This window comes from Diceros bicornis, chromosome 4 (genome assembly GCF_020826845.1).
Source record: "Diceros bicornis minor isolate mBicDic1 chromosome 4, mDicBic1.mat.cur, whole genome shotgun sequence".
NCBI classification, from domain to species: Eukaryota; Metazoa; Chordata; class Mammalia; order Perissodactyla; family Rhinocerotidae; genus Diceros; species Diceros bicornis.
Window position 1 is genome coordinate 4,667,755 of NC_080743.1, and position 25,626 is coordinate 4,693,380.

At 37.6% G+C, this 25,626-nt stretch overlaps 2 protein-coding genes across 4 annotated transcripts in view; both read left to right on the forward strand.

Annotated features, from left to right (window-relative positions):
• The window catches only part of LEPROT (leptin receptor overlapping transcript), an 86,355-nt gene extending 83,997 nt beyond the window's left edge, over positions 1-2,358 (forward strand). The window contains exon 6 of the mRNA XM_058538237.1: positions 2,340-2,358. The gene's annotated coding sequence lies outside the window, so the exon portion shown is untranslated. The remainder of the gene's footprint in view (positions 1-2,339) is intronic.
• Positions 2,359-4,478: 2,120 nt separating this feature from the next.
• Positions 4,479-25,626, forward strand: part of LEPR (leptin receptor) — a 77,381-nt gene continuing 56,233 nt past the window's right edge. For 2 of the 3 annotated variants that reach the window (XM_058538244.1, XM_058538243.1), the window contains exons 1-2: positions 4,479-4,528; positions 23,451-23,510. In XM_058538244.1, coding sequence (XP_058394227.1) covers positions 23,471-23,510 — 40 coding nt within the window. In that variant the 5' untranslated portion in view covers positions 4,479-4,528; positions 23,451-23,470. Of the gene's footprint in view, positions 4,529-23,383; positions 23,511-25,626 lie in introns of all 3 variants that reach the window. The other variant, XM_058538242.1, reaches the window with a different exon arrangement.

Consider the following 25,626-nt stretch of genomic DNA (forward strand, 5'->3'; position numbering starts at 1 on the left):
CTGCTCCCCCGCATGTGGTGCCTACACTGACCTGGTTGAACTATGGGAATCCTCACTTGACTCCTCGTGGACCCATGCTGTTTATCTTGGTAATGGTACCTGATACATAATAGATACTGATTATCTATTAATGGAAAAATAAATAATCAAAGTACAACTACCCGAAATGGTTTCCAGGGATGCTGTGAAGACTGAGTGAGATTAATAATGAGCAAACATAGTAGAGTACTAGGTAAGAAGTACTATTCTAAAGTCATAGTTATTATCTCCTTACGTTTCATGACATTTCAGAGAGGTGATTATTATCTTCTCCATTTTACAAAAAAGGAAACTGAGACAGAAAGAGGGTAAGAACTTATTCAAGGTCTCATAATAAATGTGCGTAAAAGCTCACACAATCAGATTCCAGAGCCCACAGCTTGACTATATGGCCTCCGACGCATCTAAAAGCATTTTTCAAAGTCCTTCATAATTGTAAATTTTTAAGATTTCTGTAGTAATTAAACATGTAATCAATATTTATAATTATCATTTCATTTAAAACAACTTTCTAGAAAACATTTAGAACACCATAGAGAGGGTGAAGTTTAATAGTTTAATTAAAACTATATTCAGTTAACAACAAACCTTTTTGAGTTCTATTGTAGTGGATATCTGTGCTTTTTGTCCACTTCCCCTTCAGTAAGAGCACCTTCATTTTATTTTGGGGTACCACTCTCCCCCCACTCTAAATTCTTTGGTTAGGGTGAGGTCAACTTTCCTCCCGCTCCCTGTTTTCCAGGAGTGCACAGGTGACTCACACCTGGATGGTCATCATATTCCAACTCATTGGCCACTGTGACTGGTTCAGGCATGGGCCCGTGACCCTAATAAGTTGATGAATGAGATTCAGTTTGGTAGTTATTAACATATTGGTTGATCGTTTAAAACTGAAAGAATGGAAGAGTGAGAAAGAAAGTCAAAGAGGGAAGAGGTGAACCAGAAGAGAGTTGAGTCACTGATATCATTGTTTGTAAAGAGTTTCAAGAAATGTTGCATCAGAGCCAGCCCTGATGGCCCAGTGGTTAGTTCAGCGCCCTCTGCTTCGGCTGCCCAGGCCAGTTCCCGGCACAGAACCACACCACTCTGTCAGTAGCCATGCTGTGGCGGTGCCTCATGTAGAAGAACTAGGACTTACAACTAGAATATACAGCTATGTACTGGGGCTTTGGGGAGGAAAATGAAGGAGGGGAAGATTGGCAACAGATGTTAGCTAGAGTGAATCTTTCCCAGGGGGGGAAAAAAAGAAAAACTTAAAAAAAAATGTTGTATCAATATTATGACATTAATAGTTGAATAATGTTTATGTTTTTGAAATATCAAGTGAAATACTTGGACAAAATATTTTATTCACTTTAAGTAACTATAACTTCAGTCATGATTGATTGTTCCCAGCAGGATCTGTATCTGTGCAAATAGGCATATTATTGATTTTTTTTTAAAAAGAGAAGATAGGTGATCTCATTATTTTCTTTTTTAAATCAAAGGTTTCCTTTTAAGGATTTTTCTCTCACTCGAGAAAATACTGAATGAGTCAGGGTGTTAATCTGTTTTGCTCTAATAAATCCTATCTTCTTATTATAGATGTTCTCCAGTGTGGTAATAATTGCCTACCTGATTGGTAATGATTTCTTTTACTCACCTATTCATTTGACAACTCTTTATCACGCTTCAGGTATGCAGCAGGCATATCTGTGCCAAAGGGAATGAGATTCAAAAGTGCCCCCTGACCTGGCATGTAAGCCCGCTGAGAGCTCCTGACTCAGAGCCCGGCGCCTGGCGGACACTTAGCAGTGGATCACATTATCAGAAATCCATACACATGGATGTGGGGGGTACCTCTGCATTCATGTAACAACAGTAGCTTCTGAGGAGCCACCCTTGGCCTTCAAGTATCCCCTGTGACTCAAACATGAACTGAAGGCTTGGGCCTCTGTACTTCTTTTCCTTATGGTAGTTTTTCCTCAGAATGCCCAGGTTTAATGATACTTATTTTTAGTAGTTTACAACAAAATAATTAGTTATACTTAGTATCAATATAATTTTGAATAATGGTGTTGGAATGACACCCTGATACCACAGTAGACAATGACTTTTGTCCCTATTAGTTTACTAGCTTTAGTGGGTTGAATGGTGGTTCCCCCCCAAAATAGGTCCACATCCTAAACCCCAGAACCTGTGAATGTGACCTCATTTGGATAAAGGGTCTTTGCAGATGTAATTAAATAAGGATCTGAGCTGAGATCATCCTGGATTATCTGGATGGTCCCTAAATCCAATGACAAATGTCCTTACGGTAGACAGAAGAGAAGACAACAGACACAAAGGAGAAGGCCGTGTGAAGACGGAAGGCAGAGACTGGAGTAATGCAGCGGCAAGGCAATGAATTTCTGACGCCACCAGAAGCTGGACGAGGCAAGGAAGGATTCTCTCCTAGAGCTCTGGGAGGGAGTGTGGACCTGATGCACATTGATTTTGGATTTCTGGCCTCCAGAACAGGGAGAGAATAAATTTCTGCTGTTTTAAGCATGAAGTCTGTAGTCATTTTTCAAGGCAGCCCTAGGAAACTAATGTGTTAGTTCATACTGATTATCTAATTAAGGATTCTGTTGTGTTGTTTTATTTCATAATAATTTGGGGAAGTCAGTATCTCTGCTCCAACTCTTATCTTGATCCAATGGAGACATTTGGCTGTTTTTTGAGGTTTGATGAAAACCCAAAGGTTAGTGCTTCTGGGTTATTTTTGCCTACACAGATGCCCCAGAAAGTCCATTCAGTGCACAAATATGAAATTTCTGAATAAAGTGGCCTTGATAAGTGGTCTGGAGATCTAAACGCTCTTCAGAAAATTGACACTGGTCCTGGGAGGATATTCCTGTGGGGGAAAGGTTCCATTTACAAAGCTTCACAAGATGGCAAGGTGGCTGGTCCAGGGAGCCAGGAGGCACGGCTTCCGTCCCTGCCCATCTCTGGACTGCTTTTTCTCTATGCCTTTGATGTCTCTTCCTATGAGGGTGTTAGGTGAGTTCACTTATAGAGACCTTTGAAAATTAACCATCCACTCTATCTAGAGAATGTCCACTCCCCTTTATTCTTTCTTCCTCATCCTGTTGGTTTCCTTTAAATCACCCATCCTGAGTGGTAATTATATGAATACTTGCATGTCTGTCTGTCATAACTTCAAGCTCAAGGCACATGACAACCCCACCTAGCATATTGTCTGGCACACAGTAGGTCCTCATTAAAAATGTATTAATAAAGAAGCAAATCAATGAGTGAACATTTCTAGTGGAGAGCAAGAAAATGTCTATTACTGGGATTGGAATCAGACTGTTCAAGGATGGATTTCTTAATTTTCATTTTTTTTTCCTTGCTATGTCAAAAGCCATTGAATTTCAAGATTGAAAGAGAAGTGGCCATTTAGTCCAACCCCCACTAGATGCATGAGGGCCCTCTTCAGCCTTTCTGACAAGCACGACCAAAATGCTTGGCTGAAACATCCTTGACAGGAAACTCACTACCTCGCTACTTCTGGTCTTTTCCATTTCGCTTTCCTTTCCCCCTCCTCCCAATTATAGCAATCTTTATCGTAGCATTGTGCACACCGGATGCAGCAGAGACCTGGAGGTCTGGAAGTGGGAGGATCAGAGGGAAGCCCAGTGCCTGGCCCAGAGCCTGGGAACCACGGGCTCAGGTGGGCGCGCTGCAGCTGACCGCCGGGTGCAGTAGCGGCGCCGCCTCCCCGCTGGGTTCGCCTCGGCTCTCGGCCTCCGGGCGGGCAGGGTCCCCTTCCCGAGCGCCCCGCTTCTCCTCCCCAGGCACTGCCCGCCGCCGCCCCCGGTCACCTGCGCGACCGCCCCCGCCGCTCGGGGTCCGCTCCTCCCGCCCCGGGGCGGTGGCGGCGGGCGCGGGGCGCGCGGGCGGCCCCGGCTCTTCCCTCCCTCTCCCCTCCTTCTCCCCGCGCCCCCCCGCCCCGCCTCCCGCCCTCCGCTGCCCTCCTCTCTCCGGAGAGTTGCCCGGCACCTTGGCGAGGAGTTTGGAGCCGCCGCACCGCAGAGCCACGGCCGCCCGAGCGCGAGCGACGCAGGTGCCCGAGCCGCGTGCCGCCGCCATCTCTGCCTTCCGCCCGCGTGGGACCGGCATCCAGGTGGGCCCCTTCTCTCTCCTCCCGCTCCCGCCTCCTCGTCCCGCTCCCGGCGGCTCGGGGAGCGGGCGCTGGGGCGCGCGGAGCCGCGCGGAGCCCGCGGGCCACTTGGGGACCGGGAGTCCGGAGCCCGCCCGGCGGCGCCACCAGAGGGGCCAGAGCCCGGCGGGCGGCCGGGGATCGGGAGGCTCCCGGGGCAGGAGGGTCGGGGCGCGCGGCTGAGGGCAGCCCGCCGAGCCTGGGCGCGCACCTGCTGAGCGCCACCGAAAGGACGTGCCACCCGGGCAACTTCTTTTCCAGGTCTCCTTCCTACTTTGGAAACTACAGGGACGGCGACATAAACCAGTAAGCCCTGGGGCCCGGAGGAAGGATTTGTTGGTTTGGATGACAGACGAAAAAACTTGTGCTGTAGGTTTAGAGCTGAGCCTCTGTTTTCCACCCTCCCCTGCTCTCCCCAAGCAAATTTAAAAAACGGAACAAAACCCAGTCTCCTCCAAAGCGCTCATTGAAAGGGGTTTGTAGAGGTGAGAAAAAGAGACCCAACTGAGGAGGCACTTTGGATACCCCGGGTATGAGGAGGCCGTCTGAGAAACTGATCATTGCTGGTGCTATTGCTAGGATGTGTGTTTGCAAATAGAAGATGAGTCTGGCTCCTGGAAGCCTGAGGGAGTTCCTTATATTGAGGGGTTGCCTGGAGTGTCCTCCGTTAACCTTTATTTCCATAAGTATTATGAAACAAATACTCTTTCAGAGCCCTGGACTTGGAGGTGAATGTCTGGGTTTTGGTATGATTTGCCCTTTATTATCCACAACAGCTGTATTAACTTAACCTCTCTGGGCCTCCTGTTTCCTCATCTGTCAAATTAGAGGGTTGGATTAAGATTCTGAGGGCCTTTTAATAGATCCGAGATGTTTCCCAACTTAAAAATTTATAATTCTTTAACTCTTTAACATGTTAAAACATTGCTAGATTCATAATTTCATGAAATTGAAAAAAATCTATATAGATCTTGGCATTTTGTTTACATGTGTTTATGACTTATGCTTTTAGGGTTTTCCAACCCAAAGTTAAAAACACTCATAAAAGATTTCAGAAATATATAGTTTCCATGTAAATATTTAGATCACTCTACCTTAAAGAATCATGTTCAACTTGAAGCCAGTATTTGCATCACTGCAACAAAAACGTGTCTTTAGCATAATACTTATTCTCTTTCAGTATTGTACATTTGGAGGAAATACAAATTGTTCTGGAGGAAAACAAAAATTGCACCTTTCCTGTCAAGTACTGCTTTTGAACAGTGTCTTACTTTTTAGCATAAAGTTGTGTGCAGAATATTAAAAAAATGGTTTCAGACCACTTCAGAGCCTCTCCGAAATTAAGCTCGATGGCAGAGATGCCAATTTTAGTAATGCATTTCAGTTCTTGGAATGAATCCCAGAAAATAGCAGAGGTTAACTAAACAGATAAACCAGAAATTAGGAATTGACACACACACGAAGTTGTACAAGAAGTGTGTACTATAAAGTGTCAGTGAACCTTTTATTTCCTTTTGATCAAAAACAGACAACAAACAACAGTTGGCTTGTTGAGCAGACAAAATGTTCGAATAGCTTTTGTTGTTACTAGTAATTCAAAATTATTTGAGACCTAGTCATCAGTAGTTTGGAGAGGTTTAGAAGCATCTCTGGCTCATTTTGGTGGCTTTGATCTAAAATAAAATAAGGTGTTTCCACCCAGTGTGTGCTGTGTACGCAGTTTGGGAGAGTGGAATGGATTTGAAGTACTTTTAATGAACATATTTAAACTAATTTTCATTGCCTTTTCCTTTGGGCTGGAATTTGTCTTGCCTCGTATTCTCTGGTGAAGTAGACGATCATCCCCTTTGAAACAGATGCCGAGAGTTAAGTAAATTGGGTGCTGAATGAACAGAGAGTAGTGGAACTTCAATGCCCTGGCTTCTAGGTGCTCGCTGGAAAACAACCGAAAATAGTGGATGGATCTGACCACTCACGGTCCACAGCCAACTCATTCATGGTGTGGGAGCGTCATCAGGGTTGGCAGAAGCTTTTGTAATGAATTTACTGAGAAGAAACAGTCATGTCTTCATACTTAGGTCACTGTTATATAACCAAATGGTTTGTGTTTGTGAAGTGCAATATCTCAGGGTGGGGGGGTCTTGGAAATAAAACTTAAAAATATCCAGGAAAAAAAGAATTGTCTTGGCAGACACTGTAGTGCATTTTTCATACTGAGAGCCACGCACACACACTAAAAAAATATATCCTGTGGAGTTAAAAATGAAGAAAAGGGCTTACAATCTGCTCTAATTCTTAAGATTTTATGCGATTTACAAATTCCGCTTTTAATTAAATCAGAAAGGCACCAAGGTTCCCCTACTGGCCAGACCTAGTACATATAACCTTTTGGAGTTTCAATTTAAGTTTGGTTTGCTTATAACTTGGAATATTCCTTCTCAAATACTTTTTAAAACTTCTGTGATTCAGTGATGATATTATCTATTTTTTCACACGCATGATCATATTAATCTTTAATTTTTTTTAACACTTTGTACTATGACATATACAGGGGTAAGAGGTACATAAAACAAATGTACTTGTTGACAAATAACATAGCAAATTGTTGTAACAGATAATTATAAGGCAAATACCCCATTATTCACCACACAGGTAAGACAGCATGCCAATACCCAGAAACCTCTTGCTTGTTTCTTCCTGTTCATGTTTAGTTTTACCTTAAAAAAAATCTTATATGAATATAGGAGGCATTCTTTCATAGATTCTTTTGCTTAACATTATGTTTGTGAGATTAAGCCATTTCTTTGCTCCCTTTTAAAGCAAAAACTTTTGAAAAGAGTTGTCTGTATTCCCTATCATCAGTTCAGCTCTTTACATTCTCTCTCAAACCCATTCCTATCAATCTTTTGTTTTCAGTTCTCTGCCAAAGCCGTTCCTGTTGTGGTCACCAGTGACATCCCCTTTCCTAAATCCAATAGTCCGTTGTCAGTGTTGATCTTACTTCACCTATTGGTGGCATTGTCACAGTTATCGCTCTGTGTTCTTGGTAATATTTCCTCATTGACTCCCAGGACACCACTCTTGATTTTCCTCCTTCACTGGCCGCTCCTGTCTGTCTCCTTTGCTGGTCTCTCTTCTCTTAGAGGTTTTAACCATAGAATGCCTTAAGCTTTAGTCCCTGGGAGCTCTCTTCTCTCTACACTCTTTGATGATTTCATGCAATCTCTGTATTTGTATACTGATAACTCCAAAATGATAGCTTAAGCCTTGACTTCTCTCCCTGAACTTCAGACCTCTATATCCACCTGCCTACTCAGCATTTCCATTTGGATGTCTTGTAGACATCTTCAGCTTAACGTGCTCCAAATGGAAGCTTCATCTTGCCCAAGCCTGCTCTATCTGTAGTTTTCCCCATCTCCATCCTTCAAGTTGCTCAGGCCCAAACCTTGGAGTCGTCTTTGATTTCTCCCATTCCCTCATGCCTCAGATGTAATGTGTCAGGAAATCCTCTGTGCTCTGTCTTCAAAATAAATCTGGATGTAATTACTTTCATCACCTCCAGGGTGGCCACCATCATCTCCCACAAGGATTATTGCAAGGACCTCCTAACTGGTCTCCCGGCTTTTATCCGCTGCCCTCCGTCGTCCGTTCTCAAAAGTGCAGTCAGAGCTCTTACAACGTGTCTCAGATCACGTCACTTTTCTGCTCCAAAATCGCCGATGCCTTTCCAGTTCATACAGAGTAAAAACCCAAGACTTTAGGATCGCCTCCCTGATTTCCCCTCGCCTGTCCCTGTCGGATCTCATTTCCCACTGCTCTTCTTTCTCACTCGGCTCCAGCCACACTGGTGTCCTTGCTACTCTTTGACTAGATCAGAGGCAGTCTTCGCACTTTAGCTTCCTCTGCCTGGAACGCTCTTCTCCCAGATGTCCACGTGTCTTACTCTGTTCCGTCACTTCCCGTCAGGCTTTGTTCGGTCTTCTCCTTTTCAGTGAGGCCTGCCCTGATTACCGCATTGAAAACTGCACATCTTACCTTGCAGTACACTCTCTCCCCTTTCCTTCACTTTGCTTTCCCCATACTACTTACCATCTTTTAAAATCCTATATGACTTAGTACTCATTTTTTTCCTGTCTCATTTCTATTAGAATGTAAACTCCATGGGGGCATATTTTTTTCTCTTTTGTTCACTGTTGTATCCCTAGTACCTGAAATAGGGCGTAGCATAGAAGAGGTGCTTGGTAATTTTTTTGTTGATTAAATGCTGTTGCTCACAGTGGCTGTTTGTTTTCATTACTGGATATTTTTCAGTGTATGAATATAACACTTCTATTGTTTATTGATTCGGATTACTGATAATTGGGTCACCTCCATCCTTCTCTCCCCCTCCCTCCTTCCTTCCTCTCTTTCACTACCATGAATAAACGACCAATGATTCTTCTTCTGCAAGTATCTTAGTGCACAGATGCAGGAGTTTCTTTACAGTATAAAACTACTAGTCACATTACTAGGTCACAGGGCTCGCGGATACCAGCTTTGTTAGATAATTCCACATTTTTTCAGTGTGGTTCTACTAATTTTCATTCTTGCTTTGATTGCTGTACATTGTTGCCAAAATTTAGTATTATCAGAACCTTTAATTTTTGCCTGGCTGGTGCGTATGTATTGTTATCTCATTACTGTTCGTTTCTTTAATTACTAGTGAGATTGAGCCTGGCATCTGTAGGAATAGGTTAGGTTATGCTGCACTAAGAAATAATCCCCCAATCTCATTAATTTAATGCAGTAAAGATTTATTTCTCATTCATGCAAAGTTTCCTATGGATTAAGGCAACTTACCAGGGCAACTATTCTCAGTAACTCTGAGGTCTAAATTCAGGGAATGCCCATCATTCTGTAGCTGTGCTATCGGAACACAGGACTTTCCCAGTTGATGTAGTACGGGAAGAGAAAGCGTGGATAATCAGGAACCTGCTTTAAATGCCTCCATCTGGAAGTGACGTGAATGATTTGCACTCATATTTTTTTTTTTTTTAGAAGCAAAAGAAGTCACGTAGTATGCCTAACTTCAAGGAGGTGGGGCAGGTTAATCCTCCTCTGTACTAAAGGGAAAGTAAATCGGGTAATACTGGTGAGCAACAATTTATTAGTTCTCTATTGCTGCATAACAAATTACCCCAGAATTTAGTGGCCTTAAAGAACAAATATTTATTTCCAAATATCAAGAGTTGATGTATGTGTGGGTATGTTTCTGGGCTCTGTATCTTTTCCTCTTGTCTTTTTATGTGTCTTTGCCCTTACCACATTGTCGTAATTACTGCAGGTTTACATAAAGTCTTGCTGTCTGGTAAGTAGGGTAGTGAATCCTCCCACTTTGTGTAGTTTTTTTCAGGAGTGCTATAGCATTTCTTGGCCCTTTGCCTTTCCATATACATTTTTTGAATTAGCTTGTCACATTCTAAAAAATTTGTTATGAATTTAATGGAGATTGTATTGAGATTGTTGTGAGTCTAAAAACAATTAAAAGGAAGTTGATATCTTTTAAATATTCAGTCCTAGAATCCATGACTCTCTCTCTCTATATTTAGGTCTTCTCTAATATAGTAAGTGTAAACATTGTTAATTTTTCCCTTAGGAATCCTTGAACATCTTGTTAGATTTATTCACAGGAATGGCATGTTTTTGAAATTATTTTGAATGGTATCTTTTAAAAAAATTCATTGTCTGTTTATTACTGCCATATAGAAATAAACTTGACCTTTAAAAGTATTTTTAAAATAACAGCTTTATTGGACTATAATTCATATATCATAAAATTCATCTTTTTATAGTGCACAATTTACTGGTTTTTAGTACAGTAACAGAGTTGTGCCACCATCACCACTATCTAATTTTAGAACATATTTATCACTTCCCAAAGAAACCCTATACGCATTAGCAGTCACTCCTTAGTCCCCCTCCTCCCATCCCTAGAAACCACTGATCTAGTCTCTGTGTCTGTGGATTTGCCTCTTCTGCACATTTCATATAAATAAAATCATGAGGCCTTTTAGTGACCAGATTCTTTCACTTAGCATAATGTTTTCAAGTTTCATCCATGCTGTAGTATGGATCAGTACTTTATTCCTTTTTATGGCCACATAATATTCCATTATACGTATATAGCACATTTTGTTTATTCCTTCATCAGTATATAGACATTTGGGTAGTTTCCACTTTTTGACTTTTATGAATAATGCTGCTACTAACACTTGTGTACAAGTTTTTGTGTGACTGTATGTTTTTATCTCTCTTGGGTATATACCTAGGAGTGGAATTCCTGAGTCATATGGTAACATTATGTTTAACATTTGAAAATCTGCCAAATGGTTTCCAAAGCAGTTTTCATCATTTTACATTCCCACCAGCAGTGTACAAGGGTTCCAATTTCTCCACATCCTTGTCAACACTTGTTACTGCCCATACGTTTGATTATAGCTATCCTAGTGGATGTGAAGTGGTATCTCATTATGCTTTTGATATGTGTTTCCTGATGACTAATGATATTGAGTACTTTTTCATGTGCTTATTGGCTATTTGTGTATCTTTTTTGGAGAAATGTTTTTTGCCTGTTTTTTGATTGGGCTGTTGGTCTTATTATTGTTGTGTTGTAAGAGTTCTGTATATATAGATAAAAATCCCTTATAAGACATATGATTTCAAATATTTTCTCCCATTTTGTGGGTTGTTTTTTCACTTTTTTGATGGTTTCCTTCGAAGCCCCAAAGTTTTTAATTTTAATGAAGTCCAATTTATCTATTTTTGGTGTCATATCTGAGAAAACATTACCTAATTCCAGGTTGTGAAGATTTCTTCTGTGTTTTACTTATAGGAATTTTATAGTTTTAGCTTTTACATTTAGATTTTTGATTACTTTGAATAATATATGGAGTGAAGGAAGGAACCAACTTCATTCTTTTTCATGTGGATATCTACTTGTCCCAGCACCATTTGTTGAAAAGACCATTCTTTCCCCATGTCTAGGCATCTTGTCAAACATCAAATTGCCAAAAAAGTAAGAGTTTATTTCTGGCACCTCAATTCCATTCCATTGATCTATATTTCTGTCCTTACACCAGTACCACACTGTCTTGGTTACTGTAGGTTCGAAGCAAGCTTTGAGATCAGAAGTCTGAATCCTCCAATTTTGTTCTTCTTTTCCAATGTTATTTTGGTTATTCCCTTGCATATCCATATGAATTTTAGAATCAGCTTGTCAGTTTCTGCACAAAAGGTGGCTAGGATTCTGAAGGGATTGCATTGAATCTGAGATCAATTTGGGGAGTATTACCAACCTAATAAAATTAAGTCTTTCAATCTATGAACATGGGATATTTTTCATTTATTTAGGTATTCTTTAATTTCTTTCAGTGATGTTTTATAGTCTTGCACTTCTTTTGTTGAATTTCTTCCTAAGTATTTTATTCTTTCTTATGCTATTGGAAGTGAAATTATCTTTTCATTTTATTTTTAGATTGTTCATTGCTAGAGCATAGGAATACAAATGATTTTTGTACATTGATCTTGTATTCTACAATCTTGTTGAACTTATTTATTAGGTGCAATGTATTTTTTGTGAATTCCTTAGTATTTTCTATATACAAGATCATGTCATTTGAGACTAGAGATAGTTTTACTTCTTTCTTTGCTATCTGGATGTCTTTTCTTTTTCTTGCCTAATTGCCCTGGCTAGAACCTCCAGTACAGTGTTGAATACAAAGTGCAAGTGAATACCTCTGTCTTGTTCCTGATCTTAGCAGAGAAGCATCCAGTCTTTCACCGTTAAGTATGATGTTAGCTGTGGGTTATTCATATGTAGCTGTTATCAGGTTGAGGAAGTTCTCTTCTATTCTTAGTTTGTTGAATGTTTTTATCATGAAATGGTGTTGGAGTTTTTCAAATTTTTTTTATTGAGATGATCATGTCTTTTATTCTAGTATCATGATTGACTGATACATTAATTTTCATATTTTAAACCAAACTTGATTTCTGAGATAAATCATATTTGGTCATGGTGTAGAATTCTTTTTATACATTGCGGGATTTGGTTTGCTAGTATTTTTGCATCTGTATTCTTAAGGGATATTGGTCTATAGTTTTGTTGCGATATCTTTGTCTGGTTTTGATATCGGAGTAATACTGGCCTCATGGAATAAGTTAAGAAGTGTTTAAAACATTTGGTTTTATATAGTTATATTATTCACTGGTGACTTTGCTGAATTTTGTAATTAAGCAACTTACATGTAGATACTTTTGGATTTTCTATCTTTTTTGTCATTTATGCATAGTGACAGCTTTGTTTCTTCCTTTATAATCCTTAAACTTCTCCCCCCTTCCCTTACTGCCTTGACTAGGACCTAAAGGGAAACGTTGATTTAAAGTGCTGACAGGAGGAATCATTTTACAGTGAGAATGTTGTTTTCTTTGGGTTTTGGTACATACCCCTTTTCAGGTTTAATAATTTCCTTCTATTTCTAGCTTGCAAATAGTTTTTTGTCAAGAATGGATGTTGACTGTTATCAAATGCTTTTTTATATTTGCTGATATAATGAAATGCCTTTTTCCTTCAATTTATTAATGGAGTGAATTATATTAATGGATTTTTAAAATATTAAATCATAGTCCCCTGCCCCACTACCCTCACTGAGACAGTCCTACTCATGCTATATGAGCTTTTTGTGCATTGTAGAATTCCATTTGCTAGCATTTTGCTAAGGATTTTAAAAAGTCTATATTCATGTATAAGATTGGCTGTAATCTTCCTTATTCAAATTGTCCTTGTTGTGTTTTGGTATTAAGGTTATATTAACTATAAATTAGAGTTGGCAAGTGTTGACTGCTTTCTAGTCTCTGGAAGAGTTTTTGCTGGTTTAAATGACTTATTTCATTGTACAAATCTTTGGTGAAACCAAATTTTTGACCATGGATTGAATTTTTTCCTGCCTATAGGACTTTTCAGCTTTCTTCGTCTCTCTCTCCTTCTCTTTCTTTCTTTCTTTTTATTGAGTCAGCTTTGGTAAATTATATTTTTTGAGAATTTGCCCATTTCATCTAAAATTTCAAAATTAATTGGCGTAAAGTTGATCGTAATTAATTCTGCATTTATGTCCCCCTTTCATTGTTGATATTGGTTATTTGTGCTTTCTCTCTTTCAAGCTCATCAGAATTTTATTAATTTTACTTGTTTTTCAAAACACCAATTTTATATTTTTTGATTCTCACTTTTGTATGTTTGTTTTCTATTTTATTAGTTTAAGCTCTTATCATTAGTATTTCCTCCATTTTACTTCCTTTGATATTCCTTTTTTTGCTGTTTTATTTTAACTTCTTAAAATGAAAGATAGCTCATTAATTTTCAGCCTTCTTTTTTTAAATATTATGTATTTATGACTTTGAATTTCCCCTCAGTACTCCTTTATCTGCATGAAATAAGTTTTGAGATGCTTTTTTCACTATCACCAGTTTAAAGTGTATTTTGATTTTAATTATATCTTTTTTGCCCAGTGGTTTACTCAAAAGTATTTTTCTTAATGTCCTAACCTATGGCATTTGTGTAGTTATATTTTTCTACTTTTTCCTGCCTTAAAAATACTGGTCAGAGAATGTGGTCCTGTATGATTTTAGTCGTTTAGATTTGTTTGTAACTTCTTTTATGTCTTTGTGTTGGTCAGTTTTTGTAAATGCCCCATTGGTGCTTGAAAATAATGTGTAATCTGCAGTTTTGGGGAGCAGAGTTCAATGTATGTCAAATTTGTTAATGTTGTTGTGCCAATGTTATTTCTTAGTATTGTTTTCAATCTCATATATCCCCATTTATTTTGGGTCTGCTTGTTCTTTTCATTCTTTAGGAGAGTGTGTTAAAATCTTCCACCATACATGTGGATTTCTGTCTTTTTCCTTGTAGTACTCTTATATATTTTGAAGCTAAATTATAATATGCATATCTTATTTGAAGTTATATATACATATTTAAAATGATTATATATTCCACTGAATGAAAGCTTTCATCAATTTGGAGTGACTCTCTTGAGTTATATTTCTGTTTCTATAGGGTTTTATTGGGGGGATATTATTTTAAAATACGTATTTAACAACACTTTTCAATAGTTCTGACTTATGATTATCCTCATACTTCCTGTTGGATTGAACATGAAAACCAAAAATATCCATTCTTGTAACCCTTGAATCTACATTGCTGACAGGCCAAACTTAAAGATGTGATTAATACCATTATCATATTTTCAAGTGAATTTTAGTAATTGTTTATAAGAAATATCAGACACAGAAATGCTGGATATGTAGTAAAAATCACTGTCAAATAAATGCTGGATATGTTGTAAAAATCACTGTCAAATTTAAGTGGCATGGACTTGGAAGTTTAGAATCTTTTTCAGAACTGTGAGCACTCAATATGTTTAAGGTAAGCGATGTGAAATTTTTGTGGATATTGATTCTCACGGAATGAAAGTCAGCAAGTCACTTATTCTTCCATAACATTAATAGGCTAGATTCTTCCCACTTATACAATTTTATGGTAATTGATAAAGTCTCCCCAAAAGTGAATACAGTCCACTTTCAGTTAGTGTGAGAGAGTATTCGCCTGGCCATGGACGTCTCCAGGTAATCCAGTCGGCTAGGTAAAGCTGTGGTTCTGCTTAGCATACATAGCATGGAGACTTGTTGAGGAGAGAACAGAGCTGAGGGAGCCACTGTCTGGTGGACTCTGGATGATCTGGAAGGAGAGAGTCATGCATTTGAGAACTACTTTAAACAAATTTTGTGGTACACTGTGGACCTCTTTGAGTCAAACTAGAGTACTGTGGACTAGCAAATGAAAATGACACAACTAGAGACATTCTTAAGGGGTATTGTGGCATTAATATTAATTTTAAAGTCTTTGCCAATTAGAGGGGGAAAATCCAGAAACAGAATAGACTTACAAATCTGTATACGTGTGTGTATAATAGTGAATGAAAAAGTGAGAGAGAGAAGGAAGAAGGGCTAGGGGAGAGAGAGAGAGGTTATACTCTTGTACCAATAATTTCCATAAAGTTTATGGGAACGTATAAGTCTTTTATCTATTTGTATTAAATACCAGCTAAAGGTTTGAGCCAAGCAGAGATTCTCAGGAGCTTCTGTAATGGTATTTTAATAGGTTTTAAAAATGTGAACTCATGTTTAAGATCAGCTGTTACCAAATATCTGTTTAGTGAAGGCATAGGACAACTTAGTTTTTCTCAGAATTATGTTTTCTCATTTTACTTTAACTAGGAGCTGTTATTTGGGTATATATCCTAATATCCTATGAATATTAGGAAACTGTAAAAATGAGATAATCGAACAATTAGATTTCTGTATGCACCAACAAAATTTCTGAACCAAACTGGTCAGTATTTAGGAGATGAAAGAGAAAATAAATTATACACACACATAGACACACACACACACACACACACACACACACACACACACACACTATCATATTAGACTTACCCAGGAGGTAGCTGAGTATTTCTCTAGTGACATGGTGTCTTACAACACTGCTAGTCACAGGTCTGATTTGGAGGAAGAAAAGGTTTTCACACAGAACAAACAGCATGTAAAAATACTCTTTCCATAAAAAGCAGTCATCTGGGCAAGTGGCTTCTTGGTCTTTGATTCTAAACTTGCAAATCAGTTCTTACACAGGAGTTCCTGTTATCTTTTATTGATACCCTTTGGCTGATATTTGTTTTTACAGACCATAGGTCCTGTAGGGATCTCTTTTATAATACAATATAATACAAATCTCTTTTATAATGTGATATACTTCATATTCCTCCCCATTCTTCAATGGGCAGTTAAATCTTCACTTCTCTATAGAATCTGTTATGATTTACCGAAGCTAGAAGTAATTTCTCTGATTTCTCCTAATTACCATTTTTCATAGGTAGTTTTAATTCTTTAAATCTAAAACGTCATGGATTTTTAAGATAGTATCGTTTGTGTGCTGCTGAGAAAGAAAAAGCTCTACCTATTTAACTATTTTACAATGCTTCTCATCATTTAGAATTTTTGTTTTATACCTACTGAAAGAACTCTTTTAGAATTATTTAGATAAAGATTTTTGTTTAAATCATATCACTCTCATAAGGAAAAAGTATAAATCAAGGAAATTGGTTAAGGAATTATTTTTCATTTTCAGAACCTAGTTTTTTTGGATCACTTTTCAACTCAGTGCTGTTGATGTTAGTATTTTCCCAAACCATCCCATATTCTGGGGTATCAAAAATATTTGCACTGTAGCACTTCATAAAAAATGCTTCACTATTGTTTCTGAGATTTTCTTCTAGGTTGGTCCATTTTGCAAATTTTATGCTGGCTCTGTATTGATCTTACTGTAAGATGTCAACATAAGGTTTTCAGACAACACTCAGGGCTCGTTTTCCTTCCTCAAATGGTCTTTAAATAGTTTGTTGACCGAACTATTGATGGGTTAAAATTGTTCAGGCTGTCATTAGGAAAATACCCCAGTTTGCATGTTTATAGTCAGTGACAACTGGATCACCACTGCTGCCAGGCCATCAGTAACTGTAAGATGGCATTGATTTTAACACACATCCTGATGTCAGAGGTGTTAAAATGTTGTGAATCTTGTAGGGGAGGAAGAAATTTTCCCCTGCCTTTCTAGGTTCTTCTGGCTGGTCTAAGAATTAAATTTCCCTGAGACAGAATAACAGGAAAAAAACAAAGTTGAATAACATGTATACATGAGAGAAACCCAGGAAAACTGAGTAACTTGCCAAAATGGCTGAAGCCACCACCTCAAATACCCTTTTCAGCTAAAGACAAAGGAGGATGTTGGGGGTGGTGGTGTGAAACTTCAAAGGGGAGGAAGGCAACTCACATGGAGATGGAAAAGCAAATGTTTGGTAACAAATGTTTGCCACCTCTTGCAGAGACAATGGGACATGGAGAAGACTTTGATCAAATGGGCCTTGCTAGGTTCCTCCCTGTCTACCACACCTAGTCCATACTGTACTATAGTTATCTATGGTGATCACTCTCTCCTGGAAGAGGCTTTCTATCTTAAATTCTTTTAGGCAGTTAGAGGGAAGGTCAAAGTTTCTTCCTGAGTCTATTGTTCTTAAAAATAATGGAGCCAAAGAGATACATTTTGGGGTAGCAAATTCTGCTCCCCTACAATCTTAAAATAGAGGAAATACAACACTCTCTTTGTGTTACTTAGAGTTTAACTAACATTTCACTTCTGTGACTCTTTCGTTGGCTTCTAGGAATTTGTTAGTAGCTATTTTCTCTGAAATCCCATAGCACTTAATTTAATTAAAAGGATTAAATAATAATTTTGTGTGAAAATAATCCATGCATATGGTTACAAAAACCTACTGCCCCATTACCCTCACTATGCTATTCCTGACCTTGGGAACAACTAACTTGAATCATTTCTGGTTTTAGTTCTTCCTGTGGCTACCTCTGTAGGGCTAAATAATATGCTATGCAAACTTTTTTTTCTTTTCTTTTTATTTATCAACTTTAAACAGATACTGTGGTAGAAAAGAATTTAGCTTACTAATTTCACCTTCTTTCTTTCTCCGTCCTCCACATATAATTATGTTAATTTTCTGACCTCTTTTATTGGTTACATTTGTAAATCCCACCACTATTTCTTGTTCTGTTCCCTACAGATAGTTCCTCTTGACTTCCTACTTCATGAACTTGGGATATTTCACCCTTTGCCTTCCCACCAATTCTCTAATTATACCATCCAAATTTTGACAAGTGTACAGTGAGAATATTGATAATATTTTATACTTAGTATTTGTAATTAAATCTTTCATTTTTGTCTATTGGTTGAGCCAAAAATTTGAAAAATCAATAAATAGCATTAATGTTATTATGACTTTGTAAATATTGCTCACTGCAGAACCAAGAAGTGTTCTAGGATTACATTTCATTTAATATGACTCCTCAGCCACTCAAAGGAGAGTGTTCCTAGAATCAGGGTTAAGGGGATTCTTCCTTCTTTCAAATGAATTCTTTAATTTCAGCATTTGCTCAAAATTATGCCATATTTTATTTTAGTTCATATGTAGATCAGGACTTTTTGTAAAGCTTTTTCCAATTAACTTTATTTTTTCTTATTGGGAGAAGATACGTGGGTTTTCTTCGTTATATCCCTAATTTTCAGTTTTTTACTCATTCTGTTTAGTTTTTGGAATCCATTTCATTCTTCTTTTTGAAGCCCTCTGAACTCATATTCTTATTTGGACAAGTGGCTTCAATGTTGAACTATGACTCCCTTTTTTCTCTGGTTCTAGTGTGTGTTTTTGTTTTATTTTCAAATTTTTGCAGTTTCAGAATCATATTACATATCAAGTGGCCTTCCATCCCCGCCTTCCTCCTGCCATTTCATTTTAGGGGTTGTCTGTACTCCAGCTGCTCTCTGGACTGGTCATTCTCGAGTCTGCGGAGCCATCAACCTGAGTTGTAGTCATGCTTTCCTGAATCCTGAATCCCTCTTTCTTGGTTTACTCCTCATTTTGCTGCATTATCTTGTAAAGTTACTTCTGAGAAAGAGATTCCTAGGATGTAAATTTTCTAAGTCATTGTGTATTGAAATATTTTTGTTTTGCTCTGATACTTGCTTGAGTGCTAATAGAATTTTAAACTGTAAATAGTATTCCATCAGGCATTACTGGATTGTCTTCTAGCATTCAGTATTTTGGGATGAATCTGAAGTCCTATGGTACTTTATTCATATTTACATTGTAGTACTTTGATATGTCAAAAAATCGTAAAATTATGTTACTTCTCAAAGTAAATGATGATTTCTTCTTAGTTTTTATATTTATAACACCTTGTATCGTAACTTACATTTTACCAAATATTCAGTTAATCTTTAAAGGAGTTGATTTATGTACAGATTTTAAGTTACTTTGTACGTAGGTAAGATGCTTATTCTGACTCAACTGTGTTGACTTTGGTACCTGGATCTATAAATCATAGTTTATCCCTATGCATTTTCAAGGAATTAATTTGCAACAAGAGCACACAATTAGAATATCATGAATTAAATTACTTGAAATTATGTTTTCAGAGGGACAAATGCTTATTCAGGATGACAGAAGAAGATTTTTTTAAATTTTAAAAATAATCGAAGTCTGTAACAGTTAGTTGATGGGAATAACGTGACCAATTTCTATCCTAAGTGAAGAAGTGAAAGTAAGCATGCTTAAAATGAGGAGGTTGCTAGAAATGGACCAGGCTATATTTATTTTGTTAAATTTTTGACACTTGAAGAAATAGTGTCTTCCATTTATATTTAAATAAAATGCTTGAATGTTGTTATTTAAGTGAAAGATGGGTGCTTCTCTAGCAGAAAGTAGAAGCAAAAATTAGTGGCAGATGGAGCTCGTTGAGTTTGTTCATCAAAGCAACAGAATTGTCAGAATTGCTTTTCTTACTCATAAACTTTTCTACAAATCTAGAGACTTTTTGAGATCATTGGAACAAGTTGTACATAATTTCCTTTCTGCCCAATCACTCATTCAAACACTAATCGAGACTATTCTGTGTCTATTTAAGTAGAATTCAATACATAAAAATAACACAAGGAATTCTCTATGATAGAAGTTAAACAGTCTGATAATATAATTCAGTAAAAGATAGATCTTGATTTTTCCTTTTGTTTAAAGTTTATAGTAATAACTGAAGAATTAGTGATATGTTTAATATGCTTACTGCATTTGGTGTATTATGCAAATTGAATTATTACCTGTACATCCAAATATCATGGATATATCATTTAGATCAGACTACGGTGAATCTTTGTATACTTTATAAAGATTTCTTCAAATATTTTGAACAAGACACATTGCTCCTGTTAACTATCAACATAGAATGATTACATTCCAGGGGGATGTTAGGCGATATTATCTCAAACTCCTCATAGCTTGGTGTATATTGATGGCTCAACTCATGGAGCTACAATTATAGAGGATTGCCTGAGGAACGTGCACTCCATTTATTTGTCTACATTAGGAATTCTTAATCTGGAAACTTTGGATAAATTTTAGAGAATTTATTAACCCCTTGAAATTATAGCCTGAATTTTAGGTGTATATGCCTCTTCCTGGCAGTTGGTACATTGCTCTCATGATATTCTCAAGGTTCGTCATCCGAAAATAGTTAAGAATCACTGTTCTTAAATTCTCTCTGGTATTTAGACAGATTCTCAAAGAGCTGTATTTGGATGATATTAGAATGCCTCTTTTAAAGATTGCTTTTATTTAATTTTGTCCTGGTGTGATACTACCAGCCAGTTTTGAAGAATTATTTCAAGAAAGAGTCATATCTTGCCATTCATTCATTCATTCATTCAGTTAATATATATGGAGCACCTTCTATATGGGAGGCAGGCTTCTGTGTGTGAAGGATATAATGATGAAAAGGAAACAGTCAAAACATCCTTTGGTCTAGTGGAGTTTATATTCTAGTGGAGAGAGTTAGAAAATAAACAGGAAAAATAACAAATCATATTCATGTTAGATAGTGTTAAGTAGTAAGGAGAAAAAAATTAAGCAGAACAGCAGATATGACATGCCTGTGTGGGGAAGGTGTTGAAATTTTAGGTAGGCTGGTCGGGGAAGGCACCTCTGAGAGGGTGGCTTGAGCAAAGGGGAGAGAAGTGGTTGATAAGGTCAGAGAGGCAATAGAGACCGAGGACTTGTGGTTTTGCACAAGACTTGGACTTTTCCTCCGAGTGAAAAGGGGAGTACTGCAGGGTCTGGGGAAAGAGAGCCGCGATCTAACCTGTGTGTTAACAAGACCACTCTGGCTGCTGCATGGAGAATCGACTGAATGGGGAGGAAAGGCAGCAGCCGGCAGATCAGTTAGGAGGCTCTCTGATCGTCCAGGCAGGAGATGATGTGGCTTAGAACCAGATATTGGCAGTGGTGCGGGGGGTGGGGGGGGGGTGGTGAGAAATTATTGAGTTTTGAAATTCCCAGGAAAGACTGGTACATTGGGATGTCTATGAGGAGGTTACTTGTTATCCTATGAAGGAAGTCAGGTGAAATTTCTTTCTGTTTTCAGTGTTAGGAATCTTTGTACTTTTCCCCTAAGCTCTTGGTTTCATTTTATTTTAGGTACTCTGTGAATTTATAATTGAACAGTTTGACCTTAAAAAAACTTAAGGGAAATTAATAGCTCATTCTTAGGAAGTAAATTCAAATTAATGGTGTTTTGTATATCAGACTTATTTTGGTGGTAATTGGTTTTTGGTTTTGGTTGGGTAAATGGTAATTGGTTTTCTCTTTGCTTGATTTTTTTTTCACAGTTTTAAAATCTCTGTCAGTTTTTTCTGTATTATTTGTGTTTTTGTAAGCCTCATTTTGTTCCTTTCTGGTATAATTTAGGATGCATGTAAACATTTCTCTCTTTGAGTCTATCAGGTACTGCCTTTCACGGCCTCTTCAAGGCTGCATCTGTGTCCTTTTCACACCTGGGATTGTTTCTCTGGTATATAAGAGCAAAACCTGACTATAAGAATTCAAACCAGAAGAATAGTTTGTGGTTTGCATGGAACATTAAATAAAAGAATGGTTATCTTATGTAAGGAAAAACAGCTGATCTGTTTGGTCACTTAACTCAGTGGATCCATTGAGTTAAAAATGAGTCAATCAATTGTTCCCTGAATTACTAGTCACTAGTGAGTTCAGCCGAGATGCTTAGTCTAGTGACGTGGTGTATCTGTGACACATCCTGATTATGAAACTTGCCCTTGGGTTTATTTTATGAGAAAATGTTGTATCAGAAACAGGTAGCATAGAAAACTGGGAGGAATTTGCACACTTTTAATATGATTAGATAATGAGGATTCCAAACTGAACCAATTGCTAAAAATCTTAAAGAAACTGTGATGTCAATGTGTAAAGAACCAACACTCTGATGAAAAACTGATAGTCTGACAAACAAGTTTACCATACTACAAAATATTTGTCCTCATCCATTTTCTTCCTAAGATTCATGTAAGTTGTGAATTAAACATTTCACCACACGGTACCAATTCTCAGATATGACTTATAAGACATGTTTCTCACTTAATATTTTATGATATTCTTTGTGGTAAAGCTATGATTTCTATTTTAAAATGAAATCTCTCAGAATCATAAGCAGCTCTGGAAGGGATTATAGAGATCATTCATCAGTCTGATTTGTAGATGAGGAACCTGAGGTCCAGAGTGTTGGTGTCTCAAGACCTAGAGCTGATTGATCAAAGAGCCTAGGCTGGCACTCAAGACTCCTTTCACCTAGTTCAGGGCTTTTTACTTCAGATTACCTTTTGTGTAGTGAACTGAATCCCCAATTTGAGATAACAAAGAAGAAGGGAACGTCAAAAGCCTTTAGTGTTTCATTACAAAGCTAAACCCAATATATTAAAATTATATTACCATTCTAATTCATGACAGACACTTGAGTACAAATAATCTTATTGATGATGTATTTTGAATTGAGTAGAATTCGTGGGAAAGCTTGCCTCTTTCCCTATAGTCATCCCTATCATTTGGATATTTTAAGCCATCAGACTTTCTTTGAATTACTCTGGTAATGGTCCACTGTGAATATTACCTCATCTGCAGATGAACAGTGGGTTTGCAAAAGCGTATTTGAAAATTTCCTCCTCTTTATTGGAAATAAATATGCAATCATTCCCTGTGCTATAACCCTTTGGCTTTGTAGTACCATAGTAAAGATAAAGGCTTTAGAAAATAAGAAATTTAAGAACTGAGCATGAAAAAAATGAAGAGTATGATATTAATAATGTTAGATTGGCTGTACATATTTAATCAACATGAAAACACTTTTGTTTAGTTAAAAATTCAGTCTTATCCTGTGATACTTGTCATGGCATAAAGGAACTTTGAAAATTTTTTGATTATGGCATATATGAGTATATGGCTTATATTTTAACTATGTAGGATAGCATGTGCACAGGAATAAATCTATAACTTATAGCTATACTTTCATGTGAGACATTTCTCTGATATTGATCCAGAGTATTATAGAGGAATAAAATTTAAAGACTTATTTATAATACTTTTCCTTTTATATCTTCCACAGACAGCTTGGATATATGTCAGTTTTATGTGTGTGTTTGTGTATGTGTTTTAGATTTACTGTTTTTCAGGTGTACTTCTCTGAAGTAAGATGATTTGTCAAAAATTCTGTGTGGCTTTGTTACATTGGGGTAAGTTACTTGCTTTTTAAATGTCCGTGTATAAGGTAGAGATTTTGCCCTTAGAGATGCTGTTTCCTTTACTGGCTGCAGAATTTCCCATTTCCAATTAGGAATTCTCAGGCTCATGATTAAAAATGCAACCGAACAAAAATGTAAGTGTGAAAATGAAAGCCATTCCCAACTTCCTGTAAACAACCTGATGTGTGTCCTTCCAGAACCATAACACACACATGTTACTGCCCAAGGAGGGGGAGGGGTTGTCTGCCCGCCGCAAGACATGCCAATAGTCAAAAGGCAAGGAGGTAGGAGAGAAAGGACTTTTTATTACAGCTTGCTAGCAAGCGGGAAGATGCCTGAACAATGTCCAAAAGAACCATCTTACAGAACAAAGACTACAGGCCAGTTATATAGGGGGCAGGTCTCTGGGTGTGGGAGGCATCTGGTCTCTGGGTGGGGGCATCCATCTGATCTCCAGGTCGGGGCAGACATCTGGTCTTAGTTCCTGATAGTCTTTTGCCTTACTGGATATGCATCAGAGACCAGAGCAACACCCTATACACTGATCTTTCAGTTGTCATTGATGATGGCTATCAGTATAGACTCTCTGCCCAGAGGTCATCAAATTCCTAAGAAACTCAAAAGAACCAAGTTATCAACTTATAGCAGCTGGGAGGGGCCATAAAGTCTACAGAGCGTGTCTAAGTTAGTTAATTGGAGGTCATTCAAAGTTACAATACGATTTCTTTTCTACAATATGGCTTGCCTTATGTCAACCTTGTGTTGAGCCAGTATCTCACTCAGACACACACACATACACACACACACACACACACACATTCACATCTATAGCTGCAAAAATAGAGTTGGTCTATACATATGGTTATGCATTTTTCTTTTTCCACTTAGCAGCTTTTTAATTTATCATGACAACTTTTCCTGTCAATATTTACTCTTGTACTTATTTAATAGTTGCACAAAAATGAACTGTATGAATGCACCTTAAATTATTAATTTATTTGACCAATGCCCCATTGACAGACATTTCTTATTCTGTGACAAATAATGCTGCATTGAAATTTATGTTCATATATCTTTGTATATTTGGGAGAATATTTCTGTAGATTAATTCCTAAAGAGGAATTTCTATGTTGAGTAGAATGCACATTTTTGAATTTGATAGATACTGTGAGATCTTCTCCACAAAGCTTTGTACCGTTTGCAGTCCCAACACGAGTATATGAATGCTATGCTGTTGCATTTCTGCGAAAGATTTTACCTTTTTTCCTGTCACATAAGCAAAATATGGCATCTCATTTCAATTTTATTTGTTTATTTGTGAGGTTGAGCTCTGTTTATTGACCATTTGTATTTCTTATGTGATTTTCTAATTCATATACTTTGACCATTTTGTTGTTGGATTTTATTGGTCTTAGTTGATTTTTAGAAATTTCTAAAATGTATAGATATTTAGCCTTGTATTAGTTAGAGTTCTCCAGAAAAACAGAACCAATAGGATTTCTATATATCTAGAATGAGATTTATTATAACGAATTGGCTCATAGGATCGTGGAGGCTGAGAAGTCCCAAGATCTGTAGTTGGCAAGCTGGAGACCCGGGAGAGCTGATGCTGTAAATTCTAATCCCAACACTGGCAGATTTGAGACCCAAGAAGAGCCAATGTTTTAGTTTGAACCAAAAGAAAGAAATGACTGATGTTCCAGCTCAAGTCAGTCGAGCAACAGAAGTTCCCTCTTACTCAGCCTTCTTGTTCTATTCAGGTCTTCAGTTGACTGGATGAGGCCCACCCACACTAAAGGGAACAACCTTCTTTACTTGGTCTACTGATTCAAATGTTAATCTCATCCAGAAACAGCCTCACAGACACACCCAGAATAATGTTTGTACAAATGTCTGAGCACCCAGTGGCCTTGTCAAGTTGACACAGAACATTAACCATCACAAGGCCTAACAATTTTTTATGTTTTGCAGATTTTTTTCTCCTTTCCTATCATTTGCTTTTCAACTTTGTTTTCTTATACAGTACAGAAAATTTATATATACACGGTAATACCCTTATACATGCTTAGAAACAAGATGACATTTAAATATTTTGATTTTATTTAGC